Source organism: Pimephales promelas, chromosome 15, assembly GCF_988280905.1.
Source record: "Pimephales promelas chromosome 15, fPimPro1.hap1.1, whole genome shotgun sequence".
In the NCBI taxonomy this organism is placed as follows: Eukaryota; Metazoa; Chordata; class Actinopteri; order Cypriniformes; family Leuciscidae; genus Pimephales; species Pimephales promelas.
The window spans coordinates 10,486,766-10,511,837 of NC_142783.1; the positions used below are offsets into that span (position 1 = coordinate 10,486,766).

General features: G+C 37.6%; 1 protein-coding gene across 3 annotated transcripts; it reads left to right on the forward strand.

Annotated features, from left to right (window-relative positions):
* The first annotated feature begins 125 nt into the window (after positions 1-125).
* plaat1l (phospholipase A and acyltransferase 1-like) lies at positions 126-24,217 on the forward strand. 3 transcript variants are annotated; one of them, XM_089120102.1, is made up of 6 exons: positions 126-236; positions 1,735-1,890; positions 2,005-2,090; positions 23,009-23,138; positions 23,208-23,461; positions 23,589-24,216. In XM_089120102.1, the coding sequence occupies exons 3-6, from the start codon at positions 2,037-2,039 to the stop codon at positions 23,652-23,654; spliced, it is 504 nt and encodes a 167-aa protein (XP_088976228.1). In that variant the 5' UTR covers positions 126-236; positions 1,735-1,890; positions 2,005-2,036; the 3' UTR covers positions 23,655-24,216. The 3 variants fall into 3 exon arrangements, with proteins under 3 accessions (XP_088976228.1, XP_088976229.1, XP_039530251.1); XM_089120103.1 differs by lacking the exons at positions 126-236; positions 1,735-1,890; positions 2,005-2,090 and adding an exon at positions 16,447-16,504 and having other exon boundaries at positions 23,589-24,217; XM_039674317.2 differs by lacking the exons at positions 126-236; positions 1,735-1,890; positions 2,005-2,090 and adding an exon at positions 21,820-21,991 and having other exon boundaries at positions 23,589-24,213.
* Positions 24,218-25,072: the final 855 nt, after the last annotated feature.

Below are 25,072 nucleotides of genomic sequence, written 5' to 3' on the forward strand. Positions count from 1 at the left end.
CATGTTTATTTCGTGCTGCTGTAGTAGTAAAGCAGAAGAGACGAATGTTTAGTACACAAGCTAACTAATACATTAATGGTCAATAAAATGTAGTTCAAACAGCATTATCATATGCTTTTGAAGGATTTGCAAACAGGCGTGAAAGAGGGTGGCTATTATGTAATTTCCTATAGGACCCAGAGGACCCGACCATGAAGATAAAGGCTATGGTTTCGGCAATTAAAGAGCGCAAAACGGTAAGTATTGTTTCAATAGATAATTATAAATACAATAATACAATAGATAATTTTAAAGCTGAGACCTGGCTACATATCAAAAGTAACAACGCTTATTGTTAATTATAGGATGGTGATGATGAAATATTTAATTCATCAACCAATTGTAGAAGTCATGTTAGTTGAGCCTATAACGTTACTACTGTGAGGGAAGTCACACGGGAAAGAATTGATTTTAGCTGAACATGTTTGCGGTTGGCATCTCTGTCTGCACTGATATTAAGTTGCTCTTTTGGTTCACATGGTCTTCAACGTGTGCCCTTGACCAAGATAATGAGCCAAAAACACTTAATAAATCACTCAATATTTTGTTGTTGACTAGTAACTTAGGCACTAGGCAGTCGGCCACCCAAAGAGAACAGCTGAAGTTTTAACTCTCATTCTCTCCTCACGTAACGTTACATGTAACTAATCATTCAAACCCTAAAATTATGCTTAGTTATGTATTTTTCTTGTTCAGAAACTCCTACCACTAGATGGCATTATGGCTATATTTGGAGCAAATGAACTGTTCCCCTGGCTCAGATGCTTCAGTATGCATTCAGGTAGCCTACATATTTTAGACATTATAAAATAATTTTTGGTAAAATTGGGGGAGTGGGGGACAAAACTTTTCTCCTCAACAATGGCAGCCACGCTATTTTATACACACACACACACACACACACACACACACACACACGTGTGTGTGTGTGTGTGTGTGTGTTTTATTAGACAAGCGAGCCACTGTTTGGATACATTAATCAACATAGGCTAAAAACTAATCATTGTTATACAGCACAACACAGTTAGTCTTTTTGTTTAAATCTCGTTTTCTAGATTTTTCTTGGACTAAAATTACATGGTGTGCCTTTAAAATAAAAATACAAGATGCCTATCAGATGGAGAATATAATGCTGGTATATGCTCATATCAGTTGTTTCCTTTACAAGACCACATAATAGGGTTGACATTTTAAAATTTTCAAAAAAACATATAAAGTGATAAAGTATTTTAAAACACTAGCATATGTTCAAGTAATGTATTTTAAATAAATGTACGATAAGACCGACATTATGGCAACTAAAATGTATGCAACAAACACTGAAAGACTAGAGGAAGAATAAAGACAAATGCTTGCTTTTATTTAAATTTTTTTTATCAAAATGTGCTCATATTACAAGACACAAGATGGAAAACACAGGACTGGTTTAAAAAAAAAAGTAACTGGATTTATGTTCATGTATTTAGAAAACATCTATAATATAGAAACATTTGGCTGATGAAGATTTACCTGTTCGTTCCTGTAGAGAGCAGAACTGAAATATTGCACAAATTTTATATCATTGCTATTAAACATAATAATACACAACACCAGTGTTTTTGTGATATAGGTTAAAATGGCAGTTATGCATTAAGCACATATTTAAGAAACTTTTTTATATTGTGATATTTTGGATGCAAATCCACCTGTTTTTAGTTGTTGCTGTTGCTGGTTGAATTCACGGCGCAGTAGCTGGTTGAAAGGGACCAAACCTCTCTCAAACACCTGACTTGGTTCCGTTTTACCAGCAACTAAGACGTGTTTCTGAGGACGGACAAGTTTCCAGCTCAATACATCATCATATTTATGGAGGTGAGGAGGAGAAGCATTGATTTTTACTCGTGTCATTTGCACATCAACAGTTTACACGGGCAATTATCCAGTCACCAGATTAATCTCAGATCTAACTTTTTGCTTTGCATGCAGGATCATGTCAGCAGAAGACGTCCATCCACGTCATGATCTTCCTCCTGCAAGACGATGACAGAGAGAGACAGTGCATGGATGTGCCGGTATGTCCTCATTCTGCGGTGTCAGGTCAGAATTAGCTCTTCTCCACCTGTCCAACAGCAGCTGTGCTCTGTCAGAGCCCTACAGTATTCATGTCATCATGGAGGAGCTCAGGAACATCAACATGTTTAACAATGGTGCCTGAGCTTGACTTTGACATAACCGTTAGAAAGTCATTTGTAACCTCATTTGTTAGGTTGTTAAGAAGATCCTAATTCATACATTAAAACAGAAGCTTCCTAAACCAGGGGCAACTTAAAAAAATGCTCAATTCTTGGAAAATCACTAGGCTATATGTAACATTATATTTTTCCTATAATATTCAGTATTTTTTCCGCCGTTGTAACTGAATCCACTAAATCAACCAAGATGATATTTGAGGTTCTTTTGAAAATAAGTTATTTTAAATAAATTGAACGAATATTAATTCTTAATTCTTCCTTATTTTTTATATGAATGTTTTATTTATTTATTTATTTATTTTATAAATAATTATATAATTATAATTAGATACATTTATAATAATAATCTTTAAAATGATCGTTTTTATATTTTATACATATATCATTTATTTTTATATAACAAAGTTATATTTAACTAGTTAACTAGTTATATTTAACTAGAGATTTCTTGGAAAATCTCTATATCTAACATTAGAGTTTTCCTATAATATTCAGTATTTTTTCCACCGTTGTAACTGAATCCGCTAAATCAACCAAGATGATATTTGAGGTTCTTTTGAAAATAAATCATTTTAAATAAATTGAACGAATATTCATTCTTAAATTCTTCCTTATTTTTTATATTAATGTTTTATTTATTTATTTTATAAATAATTATATAATTATAATTATATACATTTATAATGATAATCTTTAAAATTATCGTTTTTATATTTTATACATATAACATTTATTTTTATATAACAAAGTTATATTTAACTAGTTAACAATCTGTTTTTTATTTCTGCTATATATTACACAATTTGTATAAGTAATTTATATGTTTTTATTTAATTAATAATTTATTTTACTATACATTTAAATTTATTTAAAGTAAATAATAGTGTAACAGTTATAAAACAAATTAACTATCTTAATGTTTTGTTTATTTCTTATATATATATATATATATATATATATTCTGATTTTTCATTTTATATATATATATAAATATATATATAATCATTAAATATTCATTTGTGAAAATGTCCATTAAGATGGATGTTAATGTTCTCTATGAGTACGTAATGCGTAATGTAATTCAGTTTTATAGTTTTATATTGTCTTGCAGTTTTCAGGAGCTGTGTGAATGGTGATGATAAAGTCTCTCTGAGGCCACACACTTCCTTACATTCCATAGATTGATTCCGCATATGGGGATATAAGGAAGTATGTCGTCTCAATGAGCAACAGCCGGATCTGTTAAACACACAGTGCATCACAACTTTGTTTGTACAACTCAGATAAAACTCCAATACTAATGCCAAGACCTAAGACACATGGAAAGTTGACACATAACATGGACTTTTTCTATAGACAAGACTTGATGAATCTGGGGAAAGTGTTAAATCACCTTTTTAACTTTTTACACTTGCCCATTTTAAACATCCCTGCAGTGAAACAAATGAATATTTAAAAGTACAAATATTCTATTTTATTTTAAGTCATAAAAACGTAATGTTTGCTGTTAAAAAATCATTTGGATTGATTTTAGATGGTGTTAAATGCTAACTTTAAGCAGTTTAAAAATACGTTTAGAGTGAGTTCAGCGCGTCACACCACAGGACATGTCAACTTTCCATAAAGTCAACCCATATCTCATTCTGGCCTGGCAAGCATTTGGTGAACAACAGGCTGTTGTCTAGAAAATTGCATGTTGCTTTTGCATGTGCTTTATAAAAAGTCAAATGGTTAAAAATGGCATTTTCTTCCTGAAATACGTTTGAAACCAAACCTCTAAAACAGAAGGAAGCAGTGACGCGTCGAAAAGCCCTGCAGCCCGACAGCATTGACAGTTTCAGCACAGGTTTCCCACATCACTTGCCCGTCCCTTGGCGCCCATTCCGTCAGATGGGACAAACACAGGTCCGGCGCACTCTGTCCTCCTCTCTTTCGTGCGTATCCTCGTCCATCGCCATCTCCTGGATTGTGTCCAGATCTGGCTTGGCTTCCCGTCCTTTTCTATGGGTCGCCCTCCCCCTTGTTGGCGGCCTTCCACCTGTTGGTGTCTTTTAGAGGCCTGGGTCTCTCCTAGACCTCCTGTTCGCAGCCCTCAGCGCTCTGACAGGGCCAGCAGCCTGTGAAATCACACCTCTCAGCTGTTCACACTGCACCCACAGCGAGAGCTGCCATTGAATGTCAATGGCTTCTTAAAAAAAGCATGGGGTGGGCAAAAAGACAACTGCCACCAGCTTTTATTGGGCCAGCATGACAGAAAATGTTTTCTGGTGCACAGCTGACAAAGAAGTTGGTGCTTTTGGTGTGTGTGATTTTTATATGTCTCAGTGATTTTAATGGGAATAATTAATTTGGTCTTTCTGTAAACATCTCAGAGCAAGGCTTCAGGACAGATTTTACATGCTCATGTCATTTTTGTCTTTCTTTATAGTGTCTATATATAGCCTAAAAGCTTGTTTCAGTCAGTGAATTAAAAAAAAAGGTAATCGTTACTTTTTATCTCACAATTTTGCCCTTTTCTTGCAAATTGCAAGTTTATATCCCACAATTCTAAGAAAAAAAGTCTGAATTTTGAGACTGGACACAACTTTGAGGTGAGCAGCTATAAGATATGAGAAGCATTTGATCTTGATAATGTCTTTTATGGATTTGTAAGTTGTTTTATTATTTGTTTTGTTTTTTTTCTGCTGAGCTTGATCAATCAGAACAGACTTGTGACCTGTAATCTTAGAGTGTGTGTATTGATTGTGCATTAGCAGTTTGTCTACTATATTGGTCACACATCTCTACATAATTACATTTGTTGCATGCTAAAATGTGCCATTTTAGCGTACAACAAGAATTTTCTCTTGTTTGGTAGAATTATGGTTAATGTGTGGTTAAGATCTAACAGTTAGATTTAATTATACACACACACACACACACACACACACACGTTATTTTCACGTTTTAAGGGGACATTCCATATATATACGTATATTCTAACCTTACCCCTAAATCTACCCATCACAGAAAACGTTCTGCTTTTTTAGATGTAAAATTTTTTTTTTTTTATTTATAAAGTTCTTTTATAAAAGCTGTTTTCCACAGTGAATCCAAAAATGTCCCAAGGATTTCATATATTGACATCTTTTGGGGACATTTTGTCCTCATAACATAGGGAATACCTGAATCTCGCACACACAAAAATATATGTACAATTAAATTTATTAATTGTATATTATATATATATATATATATATATATATATATATATATATATATATATATCCTTATTAAATCGTATTCATTACAATATTATATATACATATATATATATATATGTTTTCTCACATTCATTGAGTCTGATGACGGGTATACTGTAAAATCCAAATTTAACAGAACCTCTGGCACGATTTGAACATCCATTGACCCAGCAGGAGATGACCATTTTCAAGTTTTAGCAGGAAAGTCATTTCACTTCGTTTAATTCGTATGGGTTCTTCTAATATTGTGCCCTCAGCAATGGCGCCGAGTTGGTAAATGCCCGTATGTTGTGACGTCATGTGGGAACTATGTATATAATGTGTGTGTGTGTGTGTGTGTGTGTGTGTGTGTGTGTGTGTGTGTATATGTCATTTATAAGTATAAACTAATTAATTTAAATATGTAGGCTATATACAGACCCAGACAAAGTGACATATGCAAGACAGAAAAAAAATGGTGAAATGGTTAGTGCAACAGATGTTAAATTACTGAAAGGTGGAAGATTGGTGCTGTGGATTGAAATGGAAAAAAAAAGTTACAGATGACCAAACACTAATCCTAAATATGAACCGCTGCTAGAGTCTGAGGGAAATGTTGTTCAGCTCAGATCTATCTTACAGTGTGATTGGTTGAATATATCAGCCAGCAGGGAGATTGATCAAGGAACATTTCTTTCTTGACATTGAAACGGACTCACTACATTTATTATGCCTTTGCCTATTTTTGCTTGACTCTGGGATCACATGTAAGACTGCTGCAGAAACAGGAGCTGCTGGGGAATGTGAACGTAGAAGCTCATAATGGCTAAGGTCAACACCTGTGTTCTAAAATCAGCTGGAGTGGAGAGAGATAGATAGATTTAGAGAGACAGAGAGCGGTTGAGCTGTAAGACCCCTATTGAAATTCAACTCTCAGTCTATTTCAGTTGCACACAGAAGCTGTAAATAGCCTTGGCTGCTTGTGTGCGTGCCTTCAGATCGCTATCGAAGCTCCATGACATGATCGTGTAAGCAGGTCCGCTCAGGACTCTGTTTTAGTCAAAATCATTGATAATTCTTTATATTGGTTAATCATTGAATTGATTATTCTTTTAAAAGGTGTAGATTAGTTCAGCACTTTTTCCTGTACATGTACAAAGTAGATGCGGGACACTGGGGTTAGCGGTTTTACTCCAGAAAAAAAAGTTAATTTATTTAAAATAGACAAAATAGATTCTTATTTTTAATAGGTGCAAACTATCTTTACAAAAAAAAAAAAAAAAACCCGAACATTTCCACAGTTCATTTGACACAATATATGTATTTTGTTGCATTTTATTAAAATATTGAAAAAAATTCATAGATTTTCAGCTAAATTAATGAACCTTAAGCAACCAACAAAACAATTAATAAGAATACTATAATTAAAGGTAACCAAATTACCAAACAATTTTTTCGGCTTACTAATGTTGAAAATATATTTATATACACATACACACACATAGTGGGGAGAACAAGTATTTGATACACTGCCGATATTGCAGGTTTTCCCACTTAAAAAGCGTGTAGAAGTCTGTAATTTTTATGATAGGTACTCTTCAGAAAATCACATTGTATGATTTTTAAGTAATTAATTTGCATTTTATTTCATATTTGAATGTTAGTTCACCCAAAAATAAAAATTCTGTCAGTATTTACTCACCCTCATGTTGTTCCAACCCCGTAAGACCTTCGTTCATCTTCGGAACACAAATTAAGATATTTAAGAAATTAAGATCGCTCCTGCATACAGTCCATAGGCTTCTTGAGGGACTGGCTCTTGCTGTCCTCGAAAAGTCATTAAAGACATCGTTAAAATAGTCCAAGTGACTACAGTGGCTCAATCTCAACGACGAGAAAACTTTTTGTGCGCAAAAAAACAACAAAAATAATGACTTTATTTCAACTATTCGTTTATTTCTCCCTCTGCACGAGTCAGATTACTAGTTTAATAGCCTAAGCTTCTGTTATTGTACGTCACACGCATCACACACACATGACCAGCGTCGGCCAATAGTGAGCCTACGTGTGACGTAGCTCTACGCAATCACACTACGTTAACTGACTTACCAGCTCATGGAGAAGGAAGTGAATAGTTGAAATAAAGTCGTTATTTTTGTTGTTTTTTTGCGCACAAAAGTGTTCTCGTCGTTTGATAAACTTAAGATTGAGCCCCTGTAGTCACTTGGACTATTTTAACGATGTCTTTAATGACTTTTCGGGAAAAGCAAGAGCCAGTCCCTCAAGAAGCCTATGGACTGTATGCAGGAGTGATCTTAATATCTTAAATATCTTAATTTGTGTTCCGAAGATGAACGAAGGTCTTACAGGGGTTGCAACAACATGAGGGTGAGTAAATACTGACAGAATTTTCATTTTTGGGTGAACTAACCCTTTAATATTTGGTACAGAATCCTTTGTTTGCAATTACAGAGATCATATGTTTCCTGTAGTTCCTGACCAGGTTTCAAGAACTACGATTCGATTTTAAAAATATCTCTGTGGAATTCATCAAGGCTTTTTATAGATAATTTCTTCCGAATGTTAGATCATGAACTACCAAATTACATTTCTATATCAGCCCTGACTGATTTAAATCCAACATGAAGTTTTGAGGGGGATCAGCTAATGGCTTCCTCACATGTTCATGCTGAATCATTAGCGTTTGAGCCATTAAAGTAAGAGGCCTGTGTTTGCCGGCCAGTTGCCGTTCCTGGGGTTGATACAGCTGTTCCATAAGGGCCACACGAGCAGACTCCTGAAAGACCTGCCATTGTGTACGTTTCTATCAGTGAGGTCAAAGGTACCGTAATCAACGCTTAAGAAACAGGTGGGGTTTCTGACAGGAGATGGCAAATGCTGCTCTGGCCTCAGCGAGACTGTTTTATATGACAATGAAGACACAGAATCTTTGTTTGCAGGGTTGTATGATCAGCTGAATAATGATAGTGATATTTTGAGTAAAGTTTGGTTAGATCTCCCCCTCAAAACAATAGAGCTTTTGATAACTGTATATTGTACTGTAAGTGAAATGAAATGATTTCATGGAATGTGACAGTCATGACAGAGCCATTCTCAGCTCTTAAAGGGGCAGTTTATCCATAAATGAGAATCTGATGATAACTACTTAATATCAAAAGTGAAATTTCTGGACACATCTCAATTCAAAATTTAGGGGGAAATGTGTCTCATTCACTAAGCATGCATACACACAGATTTGTGCGTGAAATGTGCACATGAACGATTTTAAGAACAAATCACAATATTTTCACCAAACATTTTGTAATAAAATGTATTTTCAATTTATGAAACCAAACATACACAAAAAGCACTTGCGAATGTAGAACTATAAGCAGTTAACATTGTCCTGAACATCATCTGTGTTTCAAGGAAGAAAGTAAGTCATACAGGTTTGTAGTGATTATATTTATTTGGTGAACTATCCCTTTAACATCAACACTGGAAACAAAAGTCAGCGGAAACACAACTGAAATCAAAATGTTCTTCTGTAACCCTAATGATATTTAATCTGAGAGTTTGGGCATGTTGGATGAAAGCTGAGCAAATGTAAATAAGGACAGGACATGATGATGATGATGCTTTAATGACTTCATGTTCAAGTAAATGCTGAAGACATCCAGACTCCAAAAGCAAGTGACAGCTGTCAGGTGTGGAAAACAGCTAGCCAACTCCTAGTGACCAAATACACATTCAAATGATCATTTTAACCATGCAGCCTATTGTATCACTATTTGTATGCCAATTTCAATGTGATCAAAACTTCGATCTAGTACATTCCTTCTGTTATGAATCTCACATTATGAATATGAAACCATAGTCAAAATAGTGTTTTTTTCTGTCCATTTGAAAGTTAGGCTAATAAACATGTTGGATTCTATAAGGCCTGATAATGTCATTTTTTTAAGTTTCATAGCTTCTCTCCAGTTTTCCTCAACTTGACTAATTAAGAGGCGATATTTGTCCGGCATGTCATCAAAATGTCCGTAAAACGAAACTCTATCGGAAACTCTGGTTGCTAAGTATATAGCAACAAATTTACAAACAATGTCTCTGTATTTGGTTGTGTTGTGAGTATGTCACCGGCTGACGAAGCCGGAACCAAAATTTCAGCGTATCGTCCCCTGGGGGAGCACTTCCGGTTGTAACACCAGGCCGGTACCGAATCACCGTCATGGCTGATCCAAGACGCGAACAGGAGAAATTATACACAGCTGTACTAAATCAGAGTTGATTACGGTGGCAAACATGAGCGCTTATGTTCAGAGGGATATGAAAGAAGCAGTTGGAGGGGAAGCGTCTCGGCGAAGTACGGAGAGCGAAGCACCGGCCAAAAGCGAGAGAACGAGCAGGGGAGAAGATTGTCACGAGTGTGTTGATCGTCATCTATGGAGAAGTTAATTACCTGATTCCAGATTGTTGTACAAACATCGTAATTAAGTTATGGAGGCATTGTGATCTATTGGAGGATCCGTACCGGTTTGCTGATCTTTTTCTTTTGAGGTTGAAGTTGGTGATGGGAAAGCACGCTTGTTTTCTCGTATAATGCAGTTGCCTTTTTGTCAGTATGCAGTACCCCCTCCTGTCGGAATACGAGCTGTGGGTAAAAAGATCCAGGTCAAATGGAGTGAAGGCTTAAACCCACTGTGAGGTATTTGTAGAATTGCTGTGCTTACGAGTTGAAGTGTTCACATGTGAATTTGTAGAGGGATTGCTTTGTACACGTGTGAGGAAGATTGAAAGATTCTGTTCGCTCCAATCTCCCCTGGGATCATCCAGCCCTGAGTGGGGAATCTTTATCTGTGTATAGATGTGTGCAGCTCCCGTCCTGAGAAATAGAGAAAGCCAGTCACTCACGCTGCCTTGAGTTCACCTACCTCGACGATTGCCACCTCCGGAGCTTCCTGATAGTTCTAAAGTCTCCCCGCCTCAAGTACTTCAGCTCTATTGCTGTATTGCAGGAACAGAGAAAGCCAGTCGCCCACACTGCCTTGAGTTCGCCGACCTCAAAGACCACTACTTCTTGAGCTCCCTGGTAGTTCTAAAGACCCTCCATCTCAGGTACTTTGAGCTCTACTGTTTTATTGCATTGAGGAGACAGAGAAGGCCAGCCATTCCTGTTGCTCAGAGTTACCTACCTGAAGGTCCTTTTATCTGAGTCCCACTACCGTCCTGAGGGAATCGAGAACGCCAGCCTCTCACGTCGTTTGGAGTCATTGTCCAGAAGACCCTCACAGTCTGTCTTGAGCTCCACTGTTGCCCTTGGGAAGCAGAGGAAGCCTGTTACCTACGTTGCTCTGAGCCACCCACCTGAAGTTCCTTTTAGTCTGAGCCTTTGTGCCCCACTGCTGTCCTGAGGGCATAGAGGAAGACGCTCATCCGAAGACCCATGGGCGTCGAGCAGTTGGAGTCTCTCGGTCGACTGGAAGAGTGGAAGGAATTTAGTCTTCCATGCTGATGCTCTTTTAAATATGTTTTAAGATTTAATAAAGATAACTTACTTACTTTATCTTGTGTCCGGACTCGTGGTGTTCCCTGGAGTAGCTCCTCAGAGTAGTAGTCTGCACGGGGGGTGGTCCCTCGATACTCCGGCCGGTGACATATATGCAGCACGACTGTGGCGAGCAGGACGAGGCCGAGGAGAGTGTTTTCATGTCGGGGACACAAGGTGTCGCGAACTTGAATAAAACCACCTACTGCAATCTAGGCTACCTGCGTTGTGTACATAGCGTAATCAAACAACAGAAGAAGAGCATTGTCATGACCGCTAACTCTGCGACCAACCATGCAACAATCAAGAATCTCCATGTGGGACTCGTTTTTAAAAGAATTAACAATGATAAAGTTGTGTAAATTATGCCAAGCAAAGCTGGCACACCACCACTCTACAACAATGATGCATAGCCACCTGAGATCAAAGCACCCGCCAGCAGCTTCATCCTTCTCAGGCAGCACCCAGCAGTCAATGGCTAGTTTCTTGGGTAGACGTACAGTAAATTAAATGCTTGGCGCAGTGAGCAGATCACTATGCTAATTACTAAGATGATAGCTAAGTATATGCTCCTACTGGGTTGCACTCTCTAAAATGTGCCACCACTGCACATTTGTGTGGGGAATATGACATGTCCATCTCCATGGTGTACCCGGTGACCATAACTTTACTGTCCAAACATCTCAAAGAAATCCTGGGGGTGAACACCAAAGTCAAGGGGCCGAGACCTCCTGTCCATCATTGATAACGCTGGAGACACGGAAGGCGCAGAGGAATCGTGAGAAAGGCCTAAAAATCCACAAAATGACGCCCTCTCTGTAGTCTCGCGTAGCCAGACCTTCAGACTGACGGCTGAAGGTCTGGAATTCATAGCAGCTTTCTTTGGCCAAGGCCCGCCCATAAGGCCGTTTGACCGACATGTCAAACAACCAATTACAGTTCGTTTCATTCAGCGTCACGTTTCGGGGCGTCGAAATGTCCCCACAACATCAGACCGGCGTGCAACAAGTCAGTCAGCAGCAGTCACCGGAGGCGCTCGTTAACAACGGTCCGCGTTATTAAATTCACCCACGAACTCGCGCTCATGTCCATCTTATGCCCGCTTTGTCACACGGCCAGTTCAACCTCGTATAAATCAGGTTATGTGTGTAAATCACGTGCTCACGAGCGCTCACTCAGACACACTGTACCCGGCGCTGCTTGTGCGTCACAGTTATGTTCATAAAGCGCTCCCCGTTCACAGTAACCGGCTCGTCTCATTCAAAACAGCCAGCTGTGACGTTAGCTGTCAGCGAGCCGCCGCACATTGAATACTCGCAGTCAAACGTTTGACTCTGCAGTATCTTATGCACCTTATAATCCAGTGTGCGCCCTATATATGAATAATGAATATCGGCCAGCTGCGATGTCAGCGTCTGTTGTTTCATGTTTGCCCACAAACGCGGCTGATATCCCCTTCGCAATTAAGTACTTCACTTGATCTTCCATAATTGATAGGAGGGGACATACAACTACGTTTAGCTGATCTTGATTAATGCTCATTGTCACTCATAAACACAACAGTTTTTCTTCCGCAATCACACTTCTGCGCTTTGTTTCCCGGCGGACCGAAAATAAACGCGACACTGACGCCCCCCGGAAATCCGATAAAATTCAACCAATCAGATGACGACTTCGACATTCCTGAAGTGTTTCCAGTTAAGTGTACTATATGCATCAGACGTTTAGCCAACGTTCCGTGGGCGTGACGTCTGAGGCTGAGACTACCCTCTCTGTTGCAGCGATTGCTTTCTTGTTTGGCGAGGATAACATCAAGCAGACAGCAACAGCCATAACCAGAACTGCAATAGTGCCAAGACATTCCCACCAATGAATGTTGACCCCATGACATGGTGGAAGGCCAACGAGAAGATATATTCCCGCCTGGCAAAGTTGGCAATCTCCTACTTGAATGTGCCTGTGACTTCTGTGCCATCCGAGGGGGTGTTCTCCGTGGCTGGATTAAATGTTAATAGGTTGCGCTTGCGTCTCCTACCAGAACATGTTGACTTGCTCATTTTTTTTTTTATCAAGAATATAACATATGCATTAGCGTTAGGCTATGAATCGTTACATTGATTGAAACTAATTTGTTTAAAAAGTAGGCTATTGCTGGTAACAAGGCAGGTTCACAAAAATCATTATTACCTGTATCCTACCACATTTATTTTATTTTTTGATCTAACGAGCATCTTGTTTGGCGATGCAGAAACGGACTGTCGTGCAATTTGGTTGAGTTGTGAGTATTTGCATCACATTTGTGTATTTGGTTACATTGAGTATTTACAGCGCACGTCTGTATTTGGTTGAGTTGTGAGTATTTGTGTCCAGTTTCGGTATTTGATTGTTTTGTGAGTAATTGACTTTTTTTTTTGTCATAAATATGAGCAACTGCACTGAAATTGGACGCTTTTGCTCAGTTTGAGACCCCCACCAAGTATGAGCCCCATATTTCCCTGTATCATCATACTACGAGGCTTAAAAGCTTGAATATAGACTGGGTTTGTACTTTGTTTGGTTGTTGTCCTCTGTTGATTTTAATTCAACTGACATTTTAAATTGTTTTAAGCATAATCTCTTGCTTTCTTGCCAAACTCTCTCAAAATTTGGATAAATTCAGAAAAAACCCTCAATATCTTAAGTTATTTTAGATCTCCAGTAAATTATCTTCATTTAAAAAGCATTTTTTTGCAGTGTTAGAATGTTTCAAATAGTTGGGTTGACTGCAATATTAGTACATTTGAATGTGTGACATTCATGTTGACATTTTGCACTATGTAGTTTTGATTTACCAATTGCGTGGAGAAAAAGCAGGGAATCCCTGCTCTAGACTAAACCTGCCAGTGAAACCCCAGCCGCTCCTCCGAGGCAGTTGAAGCAGCAGCTGGTGAATTTCCCTCATACTGCATTGTGGGGGCTGCACATGGGCTGCAAGGCAGGTGGCACTGACCAGAGAACTTCTCCTCTGGCAGAAATGTCACCTCTTTCCAAGGCCGGGATATTCAGCTGGGATATGATTAGGCCCCGTCTCTCATCCTTTCAGTTCCCGGGAGAACGAGAGGAAAAGGCATGTGCTTCTCGCACATTATCTGAATGGCAGACGTGCCACACGAGTCCTGTTGTCTGATCGCGAGTCACAGCCGCTGCTCCCTCCTGCAGTCCTTCTTGACAATTGTGCACTCACTTGTTCAGGAAGCTTCATTCTTGCTTGACCTTTGATTGTTTAGGGATTCCTATGAAGAGCAACAATATTAGAGAGGGGGTAGTGTACAATGGGGCACTGCAGTAAAAGGTGTATTTGACTATTCTCTTTTAAACCATTAGATGGCACTAAAAAGCATGATATTTTGGGGGGGAAATGATTAACATGATGATAAACAGTTGGCTGACTTTTCCATTTGTTGACATAACATGGTTATATTCAGGGTTATTGGTAAATATCATTATGTTCACCTTAGAGATAATCAACACACACACACACACACACACACACATATATATATATATATTTATATATCATAATTACTACTATAAAGCTTTATTAAATTAATTAAATATTAAAGCTTTATTATATTATTATGGATCTCATGCTTTCAGAACATTTACTTTTATTTAATCATTTTGTCTCTGTATTTTTAAAATTAACATGTTGAACATGTTGATTACTGAATTTATTGAACAAAAAAAATTATTTGTTTAAAAATAAACCAAATTCTTTACAAGCTTTGCTAAAGTGATTGTTTTAAACAAGTATTAACTTAATCTGAGCTGAGTTTTCTCTGCATTTACACTGTTCTGAACAGCAGGGGTCACCTCAAAACCATTAAACTACAACACCTTTTGGTATCAATCCAGCTAAATTACTCAGAATATAATTCCTGATAATGATAATAAAATTAATGTTCTGACTGGTACAGAAATAATTGGACTGAAATATTACAACCATTATAAAGTGTATATACAAATTGCATTAAAAAATTATAAAAATGATCAATGACTTTGAACGTAAGAGAATGTTCAATAGTGCCAAATGCTTTATAGAAATCAATAAATATAAAACAATCTTCCGATATAAGATGTCTGTAGTGAATTTAATCCGATATTCATTTCCGATATAACACTCTTTCAGAAAGCCTGATTGCTTCTTTCATGAGTTATTGTATTTAGATTTTCCTTTAGTCGATCTGCAAATATTAGTGAATATACTTTGGTATCATTATTTACCAGAGTATGTGTAATTACTCCTTGTTTTAGTGAAAGTTCTCCCAAATCAATTGATTCTTTGAAAATGGCACATAAAAAATGAGCAATATCATTCATGAGTTCCAGAAGACTTAGTCTTTAAGATTATTTACGCAATTTGTAATTTCCTTAAGATTTAGTTATTTATCACATGAAGCTCTGAAATCTGTAGAAAACTTACTAAGTAGTTAGCAAGTAAAATATCTGCATAATTGGTTTATTTATTTGAATTATACAATTTACTATAAAATTGAGTTACAAAGTTTGACACGTCCTTAAAATTCTCATCAGTAACGCCATTTATTAGTCGATTAACCAAGATTATTTCCCGATATCTTTTTTCTAAAGATACTTTTTTTGTTGTGTTTCCTTAATTTCCTTAATTTAATTTATTCCCAGAATTTCCCATAAATCTGAGTCTGAAAAACTGTTGCCACTATTTAAGGCCTGAGCACCTGGTGTTTATTAACCAATTGACAGAAAACACAGAAAATAACCGGAGGGGGGAAATTTGTATGAAAGACTACAACACCCACAATGCACTGCATTGCGCAGCTCCGCAAGCCACACCCACTAATCCGGAACTGCGTGCACGTCAGAGAAATAATTTTTTCGTCAACAAGGCTACGTTAGCTGCCACCAGAGTTTGAAATTCATTTCACGCAAAATTTCTAGTTAGTTGGCGATGGCGAGCAGGACGATCGAGGGCTAGGGACGTAAGAAGACGGCGCGAGGCTGGTGGCAATAATGAAAGACAAGAGACGCACCGACCGGTCACAGAGGAGTGGGAGCATAAACGACATATGGAGAGAGAAACAGGGCTGATTTTATGTTGTGTGTGGACATCTGTCATCAATTAGGGGCTGTTGGCTTATATACTTTCGTTTTGTATTTATTAATTTTACAATTAAAACGTTTAAATGTTCGCCGATTCCCGTCTCCTTCTTCCCACAACAACAAACCCTGTTAACGTTACATTGGCAAACTCATTAGTGAATTATTCCTCGTTGGTATTTCTTTCTAAATATGGTGTATTACTAAATGATACCTGGATGTTCAGTCGGACACTGAACATCCAGGTATCCTTCCAATCACATGGCATTTTCTTCAATGCATTTAGGGGTGTGGTCCTGGTCAAGACAATCTCCTGAACTCCAAACTGAATGTCAGAATGGGAAAGAAAGGTGAGTTAAGCAAATCTGAGCGTGACATGGTTGTTGGTGCCAGACGGGTATTTCACAATCTACTCAGTTACTGGGATTTTCAAACACAACCATTACTAGTGTTTACATAGAATGGTGTGAAAAGGGAAAAACATCCAGTATGCGGCAGTCCTGTGGGCGAAAATTCCTTGTTAAAGCTAGTCATGCTAATGCTAATCATTTAACTGATTTCAATGTTCTGTGTGCTGAATGTTGAAGGTAAATGAGAATGTATTGTTTGCCTTTTCTGTAACAAAAAAAGAAGATGCTATAAAAGCAATATAGCCTAAAAGCTTTTTACATACCATTTACTTTATTTGATTACCAGGTCTGAAGCCTCCAGTTCTGTCAAAAAACGTATGAGATATCACTGACAGAGATCGTAAACTATTGTAGACGGAGAGTGAGTGAGCGCTGTGTGATCACCATAGATAAAATTAGAGTGATCACTGATCAGGTGCTGCGTTCTATTCTCAGGTGTTGGTGTTCTCAGCTCCGCCCATCAAAAGTCTGCAGCACCGTCAAAATAAAAGCCCCGCTTCCAACACATCGGCCAATCAGAAAAACTTATCGGCTTATGCCGATTTTTAAAAAATGCCAAATATCGGCCGATGCATTGGCTGTGGCGATATATTGGTCCACCACAATTACATACAGTAGATGAATAAACATTTGAAGCATATTATACAGTATGTTTTATACATTGCAAAAATAGCCTGAATTTGACAGCAACTCCAGAATTGTCAGCAAGCTGACTATCTAGAGTAGTAGATGTTTATATGAATGTCAATGAATGGGACGTTAAATATAATTTTGGCTTTAATAAGGTCCTCCATGATTCTTGCTCTTTATCACAACAAAACACTTGAATGCGACAAGCTACAACGACATATGATGTGGGCTTGATAGCATGTGAAAGCAGCATAATAGACATTGGCTGCATTCCAAGTTAGGAAGGCATCAAGGCACGTCCAGCTCTAATTTAGCTTTACTTCCTGTCTCCTGAGAGACCTTCATCTAGTTGATTTTTGAAGGCAGCATATGTACCCTTCACTGCCTATCTTACAATCCTGTGCTTGTGTTGAGCAAAATAAAGATGGCCAACCACAACTCTGAAAGTTGTTCTTAAGTGGTTGGTGGTCAGTTTGTGTGAAAATTAACATTTTTGACCAATGGTTTGCACTTCTAATGTGTTTTCTAGCTAGAAATGTCTATTATTATAGTAAAATAAGTATTTCCTTAGATATTATCCACCAAAGCTCTCTCTATTTTGCTGTAGATCATGACCGTTATGCTGCTGCCCTATTGGTAGTTGGATCGTACATCAATGGCACCGCCATATTGGTCCAGGCAACTTGCCGTAACTCTCAAAAGTGGACTGAAGGAATTATTCCAGATTATTTTGAGGATTTACAAAACGTTATGCAATCCAAACCAGATCTCAGGGAATTACCTTTCACATGTACAGCGGGGTCAAAACGTATTTAGTCAGCCACTGATTGTGCAAGTTCACCTACTTAGAATGATGAGAGAGGTCTGTAATTTTCATCATAGCTACACTTCAACTATGAGAGACAAAATAAAAAAATAAAAATCCAAGAAATCACATTGTAGGATTTTTAAAGAATTTATTTGTAAATTATGGTGGAAAATAAGTATTTGGTCAATAACAAAAGTTCAACTCAATACTTTGTAACATAACCTTTGTTGGCAATGACAGAGGTCAAACGTTTCCTGTAAGTCTTCACCAGGTTTGCACACACTGTAGCTGGTATTTTGGCCCATTCCTCCATGCAGATCTCCTCTAGAGCAGTGATGTTTCAGGGCTGTCGCTGGGCAACAACGGACTTTCAACTCCACAAATTTTCTATGGGGTTGAGGTCTGGAGACTGGCTAGGCCACTCCAGGACCTTGAAATGCTTTTTACGGAGCCACTCCTTCGTTGGGCGGGCGGTGTGTTTGGGATCATTGTCATGCTGGAAGATCCAGCCACGTTTCATCTTCAAGGCTCTCACTGATGGAAGGAGGTTTTGGCTTAAAATCTCACGATACATGGCCCCGTTCATTCTTCCCTCAACACTGATCAGTTTTCCTGTCCCCTTTGCAAAAAAACAGCCCCAAAGCATGATGTTTCCTCTGGCAAACTTCAGACGGGCATGGACATGAACTGGCTTAAGCAGGAGGTCACGCCTGGCACTGCAGGATTAGAGTCCCTCTCGGTGTAGTGTGTTACTTATGGTAGCCTTTGTTACTTTGGTCCCAGCTCTCTGCGGGTCATTCATCAGGTCCCTCCGTGTAGTTCTGGGATTTTTGCTCACCGTTCTCATGATCATTTTGACCCCACGGGATGAGGTCTTGCGTGGAGCCCCAGATTGAGGGAGATTATCAGTGGTCTTGTATGTCTTCCATTTTCTTACAATTGACCCTTCGCTAAGCCCCGCCCTCCCTAGTTACTGTTGCTACGCCTGTCAAGCTTTCGCGGCTGGCCCATCTATTATAGTGTGGATGCACCCGGTATCAGACATTTCAATGAGATAATTAGTAATTTTTTGGCGAACAAGTGAAATATCTGAGAGAGAAAGACAAAAGGGACTACAGTATGCATTCGAGGGATATATTCACGACATTATATGCAACCGATTAGAGAATAATTTCTTACAAATTGAAAGCCTAACGTTATAGTCCCAGCGCAAGCAGCAGCGCCTCATACGCTGACCGTTCAAATGGGAAACACAAATTGAGTAACAGCTATGTTCATACACAGCAGGGTATGTGAAAATAATCTTAATAATTATAAATCAAACAGCTAATCAATAAATCTTGTGGAATAACACTAATACTGGGAGAGCCGCGATCGGATTGGGTTAAGTTACTTAGTAGGGGTAACGTTAGTAGGACGTCGATTAACAAAATGCAGAAACATATTTTAAAGTATGTCAGTGAGCCTTTGTCTTGTCTCTTTAATCGTCTTATTTTACGTTATCATTATCACCAAAGAACCGTCAATATTTCCAAGCAATAGGTGTTTTTGTTAAGCATGTCGACATTTACCAGTAGTTGTGAATGGGTCTCGCACATAGACGCTAGATCACGCCAATCATTTCTCCCCTTGGCTTTTAGATTTTCTGGAAGGAAAACAATTCCTCTCCCCCGTCGAAACTTTTAGTATACCGGTATCAGATTTGCACAATCCATACGCACAATGCTTCAGCATGTTCCCTCGTTCGAAAGCTTGCCAGACCTCCCGCGCATAGTTACGGTTGCTAAGACATGATTGGCCAGTGGCGGTTTTTGGGCGTGGCTTAGCGAAGGGTCAATTGCTCCCACAGTTAATTTTTTTTCACACCAAGCTGCTTGCTTATTGTAGATTCACTTTTCCCAGCCTGGTGCAGGTCCACAATTTTCTTCCTGGTGTCCTTCGACAGCTCTTTGGTCTTGGCCATGGTTGAGTTTGGAGAGTGACTGTTTTAGGCTGTGGACAGATGTCTTTTATACAGATAACGGGTTCAAACAGGTGCCAATAACACAGGTAACGAGTGGAGGACAGAAGAGCTTCTTAAAGAAGAAGTTACAGGTTTGTGAGAGCCAGAAATTCTGCTGGTTTGTGGGTGACCAAATACTTATTTTCCACCATAATTTACAAATAAATTCTTTAAAAATCCTACAATGTGATTTCATGGATTTTTATTTTTTTTCATTTTGTCTCTAATAGTTGAAGTGTACCTATGATGAAAATTACAGACCTCTCTCATTATTCTAAGTAGGAGAACTTGCACAATCAGCGGCTGACTAAATACTTTTTGGCCCCACTGTAAGTCTGAACAGTTGTTTTTGGTTTTATTAGGCCATTATAACATTGTTGATGCAGACTATTAATAGCTAACGTTAGAAAACAGAGACTTTTATAATAAATAATAAACTTTGCATGATGATCACCATATAACACCACATTAACACCATATTAAGTGCACAACACCTTAGCAACCACATTAATGTCCAACCACGTTAATTTCAACAAGTTAGCCTAAATGTTGAGCTGAAAGGTGATTGATTGATGATTGCATGGTCACTTAAAGGAGAACTCCGGCGAACAATGAACCTTTGGTCTAATAAAACATCGGTACCTAGTCAATCGTTCTCTGAGTTTTGTTTTCTTGATAATCGAATGTAAAGAGTTTTATCTCTAAAAACTGTTTAGCGTATAATGCTAGTAATGGGGGCATTGACTAAGTAAAAAGAAATCGCTAGTTTATACCACTAACAAGGCTCAAAATAGCCCCACACTAACACAGAAACATACTGAGGCTCCATACATGCAAAACGAAGCATTAAGAACTTTGTAAGTGTACAGACCGTTTAATAAGAAGATACTTTATGAAGACAGTTCACTTCGCGTATACAGACAGGAGCCATCTTAAAAAATAGTCTCGATAAGTCGATCCCCGAACGCCGTTCATACAGTTCAGAAGTTCGCTGAACTTCATACAGTTCAGATCACTCAGCACGACGTTCGTGGTTTGACTTATCGAGACTATTTTTTAAGATGGCTCCTGTCTGTATACGCGAAGTGAACTGTCTTCATAAAGTATCTTCTTATTAAACGGTCTGTACACTTACAAAGTTCTCAATGCTTCGTTTTGTATGTATGGAGCCTCATTATGTTACTGTGTTAGTGTGGGGCTATTTTGAGCCTTTTTGGTGGTATAAACCAGCGATTTCTTTTTACTTAGTCAATGCCCCCATTACTAGCATTATACGCTAAACAGTTTTTAGAGATAAAACTCTTTACATTCGATTATCATGAAAACAAAACTCAGAGAACGATTGACTAGGTACCGATGTTTTATTAGACCAAAGGTTCATTATTCGCCGGAGTTCTCCTTTAACAGGTTTTGGTTTCTTTGACTATGTGAAAAGCTTTTAAGATAGAGATGGGTGTGGTGCGTTTAGCAGTTTATTTGCTATTTGCACTTTGCTTCAACTTGATGAGCAGATGTTTCCTGATAAAAAGAGAAGTAAGTCTTTAATTTAACTCTCCCTTGAGAATCTGTTGCATTAGTTAACCTGAGATGTCTTTCGAAACTTATTGCCTCTGACAAATGCTAAAATAAATAAAAAGCATTCAAATTGCAATTTATTGTCATTCCTTTCACTTGTACTCTTTTAGGCATTCAAATATCTATATCCTATACAAAGAGTCACATGTTCACCAATAACGAAGGCCTCTTTTGGATGTCTTTTCATGAGGCACTGAAGTATAGTTTCTGGGTGTGTGTTTAAAGAGGAGAGCATAACCTGCACATCTTGTAGGATATAGTCTGATAGGCTTCCCCCACAAATATCCCCTTTGAGGTTTGTTATATCAGATGTTATTAATGCTTCACTGCTCTTTAATGAAGGACTCGCTCTACATTTCTAGTGTTTTCGACAGTAAAGGGATCGATAGCGCAGCAAACACCAATGGGACTGGTAAATATTATTTTTGTTCTGTTTAATATAAATGTATAATAGGGGATAATATATCTTAAAAAAGAGTCTATATAGAACCTTAAAAGGTTTTGTCAGACGTTATGTAGAACGTCATGTAGAAGATTTAGTTTTAGTTAATTTATGTAGTTTTAATTAGTTTCTCATTATAATTAAATGTTATAAATTAAACCGCTTGTAAACATACTTTATCACTAGAATTTTCTGTAAACATGAAAGTAATAATTCAAGACATTTCTCTTTATGTAAAACCTTTCTGGCATTGAGTCAAGAACCCTAGGGTTCTGTAAGTTTAGTTCTTTTCCATTTTTAGTTGAAAACGTTGGCACCTAAAACTAAACAAGGCAAACTTTCTATGGGTTTAAGCCGTTCATTTACACGACAACAGCATTTTGGGGGCCTGAAAATGGTCATTTTTGAAAGCAATACTATTATCGTCTCAGTGTAAACTACTAAAACACAAATTTGTAAAAATGATGTCGTGTGCATGCTTATTACATGTTCAGTCTATAGGTGTGTAGTTTTTCTTACAAAGTGTAGTTACATTTACAAAGTGTACTGAATTATAGCATTTTTAGCTGTTTTCACGGATCCGTGTGAACTTTACGAGAAAAACGCAAAGGAAAAACATTCACTTTTTAGTACAACGGACCTTCTGTCTTGCCCTAGTTCTAGTTTGTTCATTAGTTGTCCATGTCGAATTAGTCCTCACCTGTTTCCTGTTTCCTGTTCCCTGTTCTGTTTGATTACCTTCCTCATGTATTTAAGCCTACAGTCTTCCTCAGTTCTAGGTCTTGTCATGAAGTTACATTCAAGTCTGTATTTCTATATTGTTCCTGGTGTTTATTAAATGTTATTTCATCGTCTTTCTTTCACATCTTTGTTTTGTTCATCACTACAGATAAACTGGGACAACAGATCCCCATTGAACCAAGAGTGTGATGTGATCGTGCTTTTAAAGTGTAGTTTCATGATATCTTTACTTTTTCTTCTTCTCAGCATAACTCTCATCCAAAGCTTTACCCGGGAGATATTCTTGAGTTTCCCGGAAACGGTTATTTTTCTCATTTTGGAGTTTACTATGGTGAACGGGACGGAGTTCCTTACGTGGCTCATCTGACTATAAGAGGTGAGTGTGGGTGTTCGATTTTGTTAGTGTGAAATCTGAAATCTCATTCACCCTTCATCTCTCTTCAAGATTCAGACACCAAACTCCTCCTCTTCGGCCGAGCTCTAAACGCTGCAGTAAAGCTTGACCCGCTTGACGTAGTCGGGAAGAAATACAAGGTAAGAAACTACTTGGATGACAAGCATCCACCTCGAGATTTCTACTCTCTCATCAAGCCGGAGATCGATGACATCATGCCGAAACCCATCACCTTTGACATCCTTTTCAACAACAGCGAACATCAGGCCACAATGTTTCGATACGGGATTAAAAAGTCAGAGCAGGTGCGAAATATTTTCTGATTCTAAACATGATTATCATCTTTTTCATTGTGGAGTCGACTTATTACATTACATCTGTTCTGGAAAACATCATTGGCAGTTGAGTAACGATTTTGAAAATTGTTTCCAGATTGAAAAAGTCTATTCCAAGATAGTTCCCACCTGGAAAGATTTATTTGAGAAGAAAAAGATTTAAGGGACTCGTGCTGCATGAAGACAAGAGTTCAAGATCATACAAAAACATGCTTTCTTTCTTAAATAATTCTTAAATGACACATAAGTTCCATACAGTCTGAACAAATGGAAAAACCACAATGCTCTTAATTGTATTAAATGTTTTTTTATGTGAATTGAATCTTCTGGTTCAAGTGTTGCATGTCTCCACAAGGAGGCGGCAGACAGTAAAAGTTGGAAGGATAAAATGTCTTCAATAACTAGCAAAATGTCTTTTTACAAATTCATTTTCTTTTTTTAAAGTGTCTCATCCATAACTAGTATAGAACTGAAAAATTAAATGACTGGCCTTTTATTTATGTAAATGTTATAATCTGCTGATAATCATGTGCAAAAGCCAACAAACATTTGACTCATCTGTAACTAGTATAGAAATGAAATGTCTCTGACCTTATATATTTATACTATAAACGTTATGAATAATCTACAGAGTTTCATGTATAAAAGCCAACTAACATATTGTAAAACTAGAAAGTTATTAAAATGGCTTCCACGAAAACCGAGTCATTTCTGTTTTTTTCTTTTTTTATTTCATTTCTGTTCATTAATCCCCCCCATCCCCAAAAACCCCAAAACTTATTGTATTAAAGCTTATTTTTTTATTATTATTTAGAAATATCTATATTGAAGACTTATTGAAGACAAAAATGTAAAGTACATCTGCCCAGCAGGGGGCGAATCATCATCATCATCATCATCATGTTGACTGATTTATGGATAAAACGCTTGGAAACATTGTAGACTGAAGAGCGTCTCGTTGCTTTATTTTGAATGATCTCGGTGTTCACTGTGGCATGACGGAAAAGGATGCAGATGTATAGTGTGTGAGAGGGACAGTTCCCTAAACAGAGGGTGGTAGAAAAAGGTCATAAGACTAACTATAATATCAGCGTAGAGGGAAGCCTCCCACTCTTAAAGGTGTACTTGCTTATGGAGTGCCACGTTGGCTACATAAAAATGTCACTTTATAGGTGTACTTGCTTATCGTGTAGCACATTGGCTACTTAAAAATGTCAGCCAATTATTCAAATCGGGTGTGTGTGTGTGCGTGTGTGTGTGTGTATATATATATATATATATATATATATATATATATATACACACACACACACACACACACACACATAGATTTTATATATATATATATGTATATTATTATTATTATTATTATTTTCATTTCATTTAACTTAACCGATATAAAAATTGATTATATACAAATCTAAAAACTATAAATGCAAACTAATTTAAAACAGTAATAAAAAGGTATGATCGGATCTCAGTGAAATCCTAGAATCATTGATACTGACATTTTCAATCATTTAAAAAATGTCCAAAAAAATTATACAAATGTTATGCAAAATATTATGACTTTGAATGGTG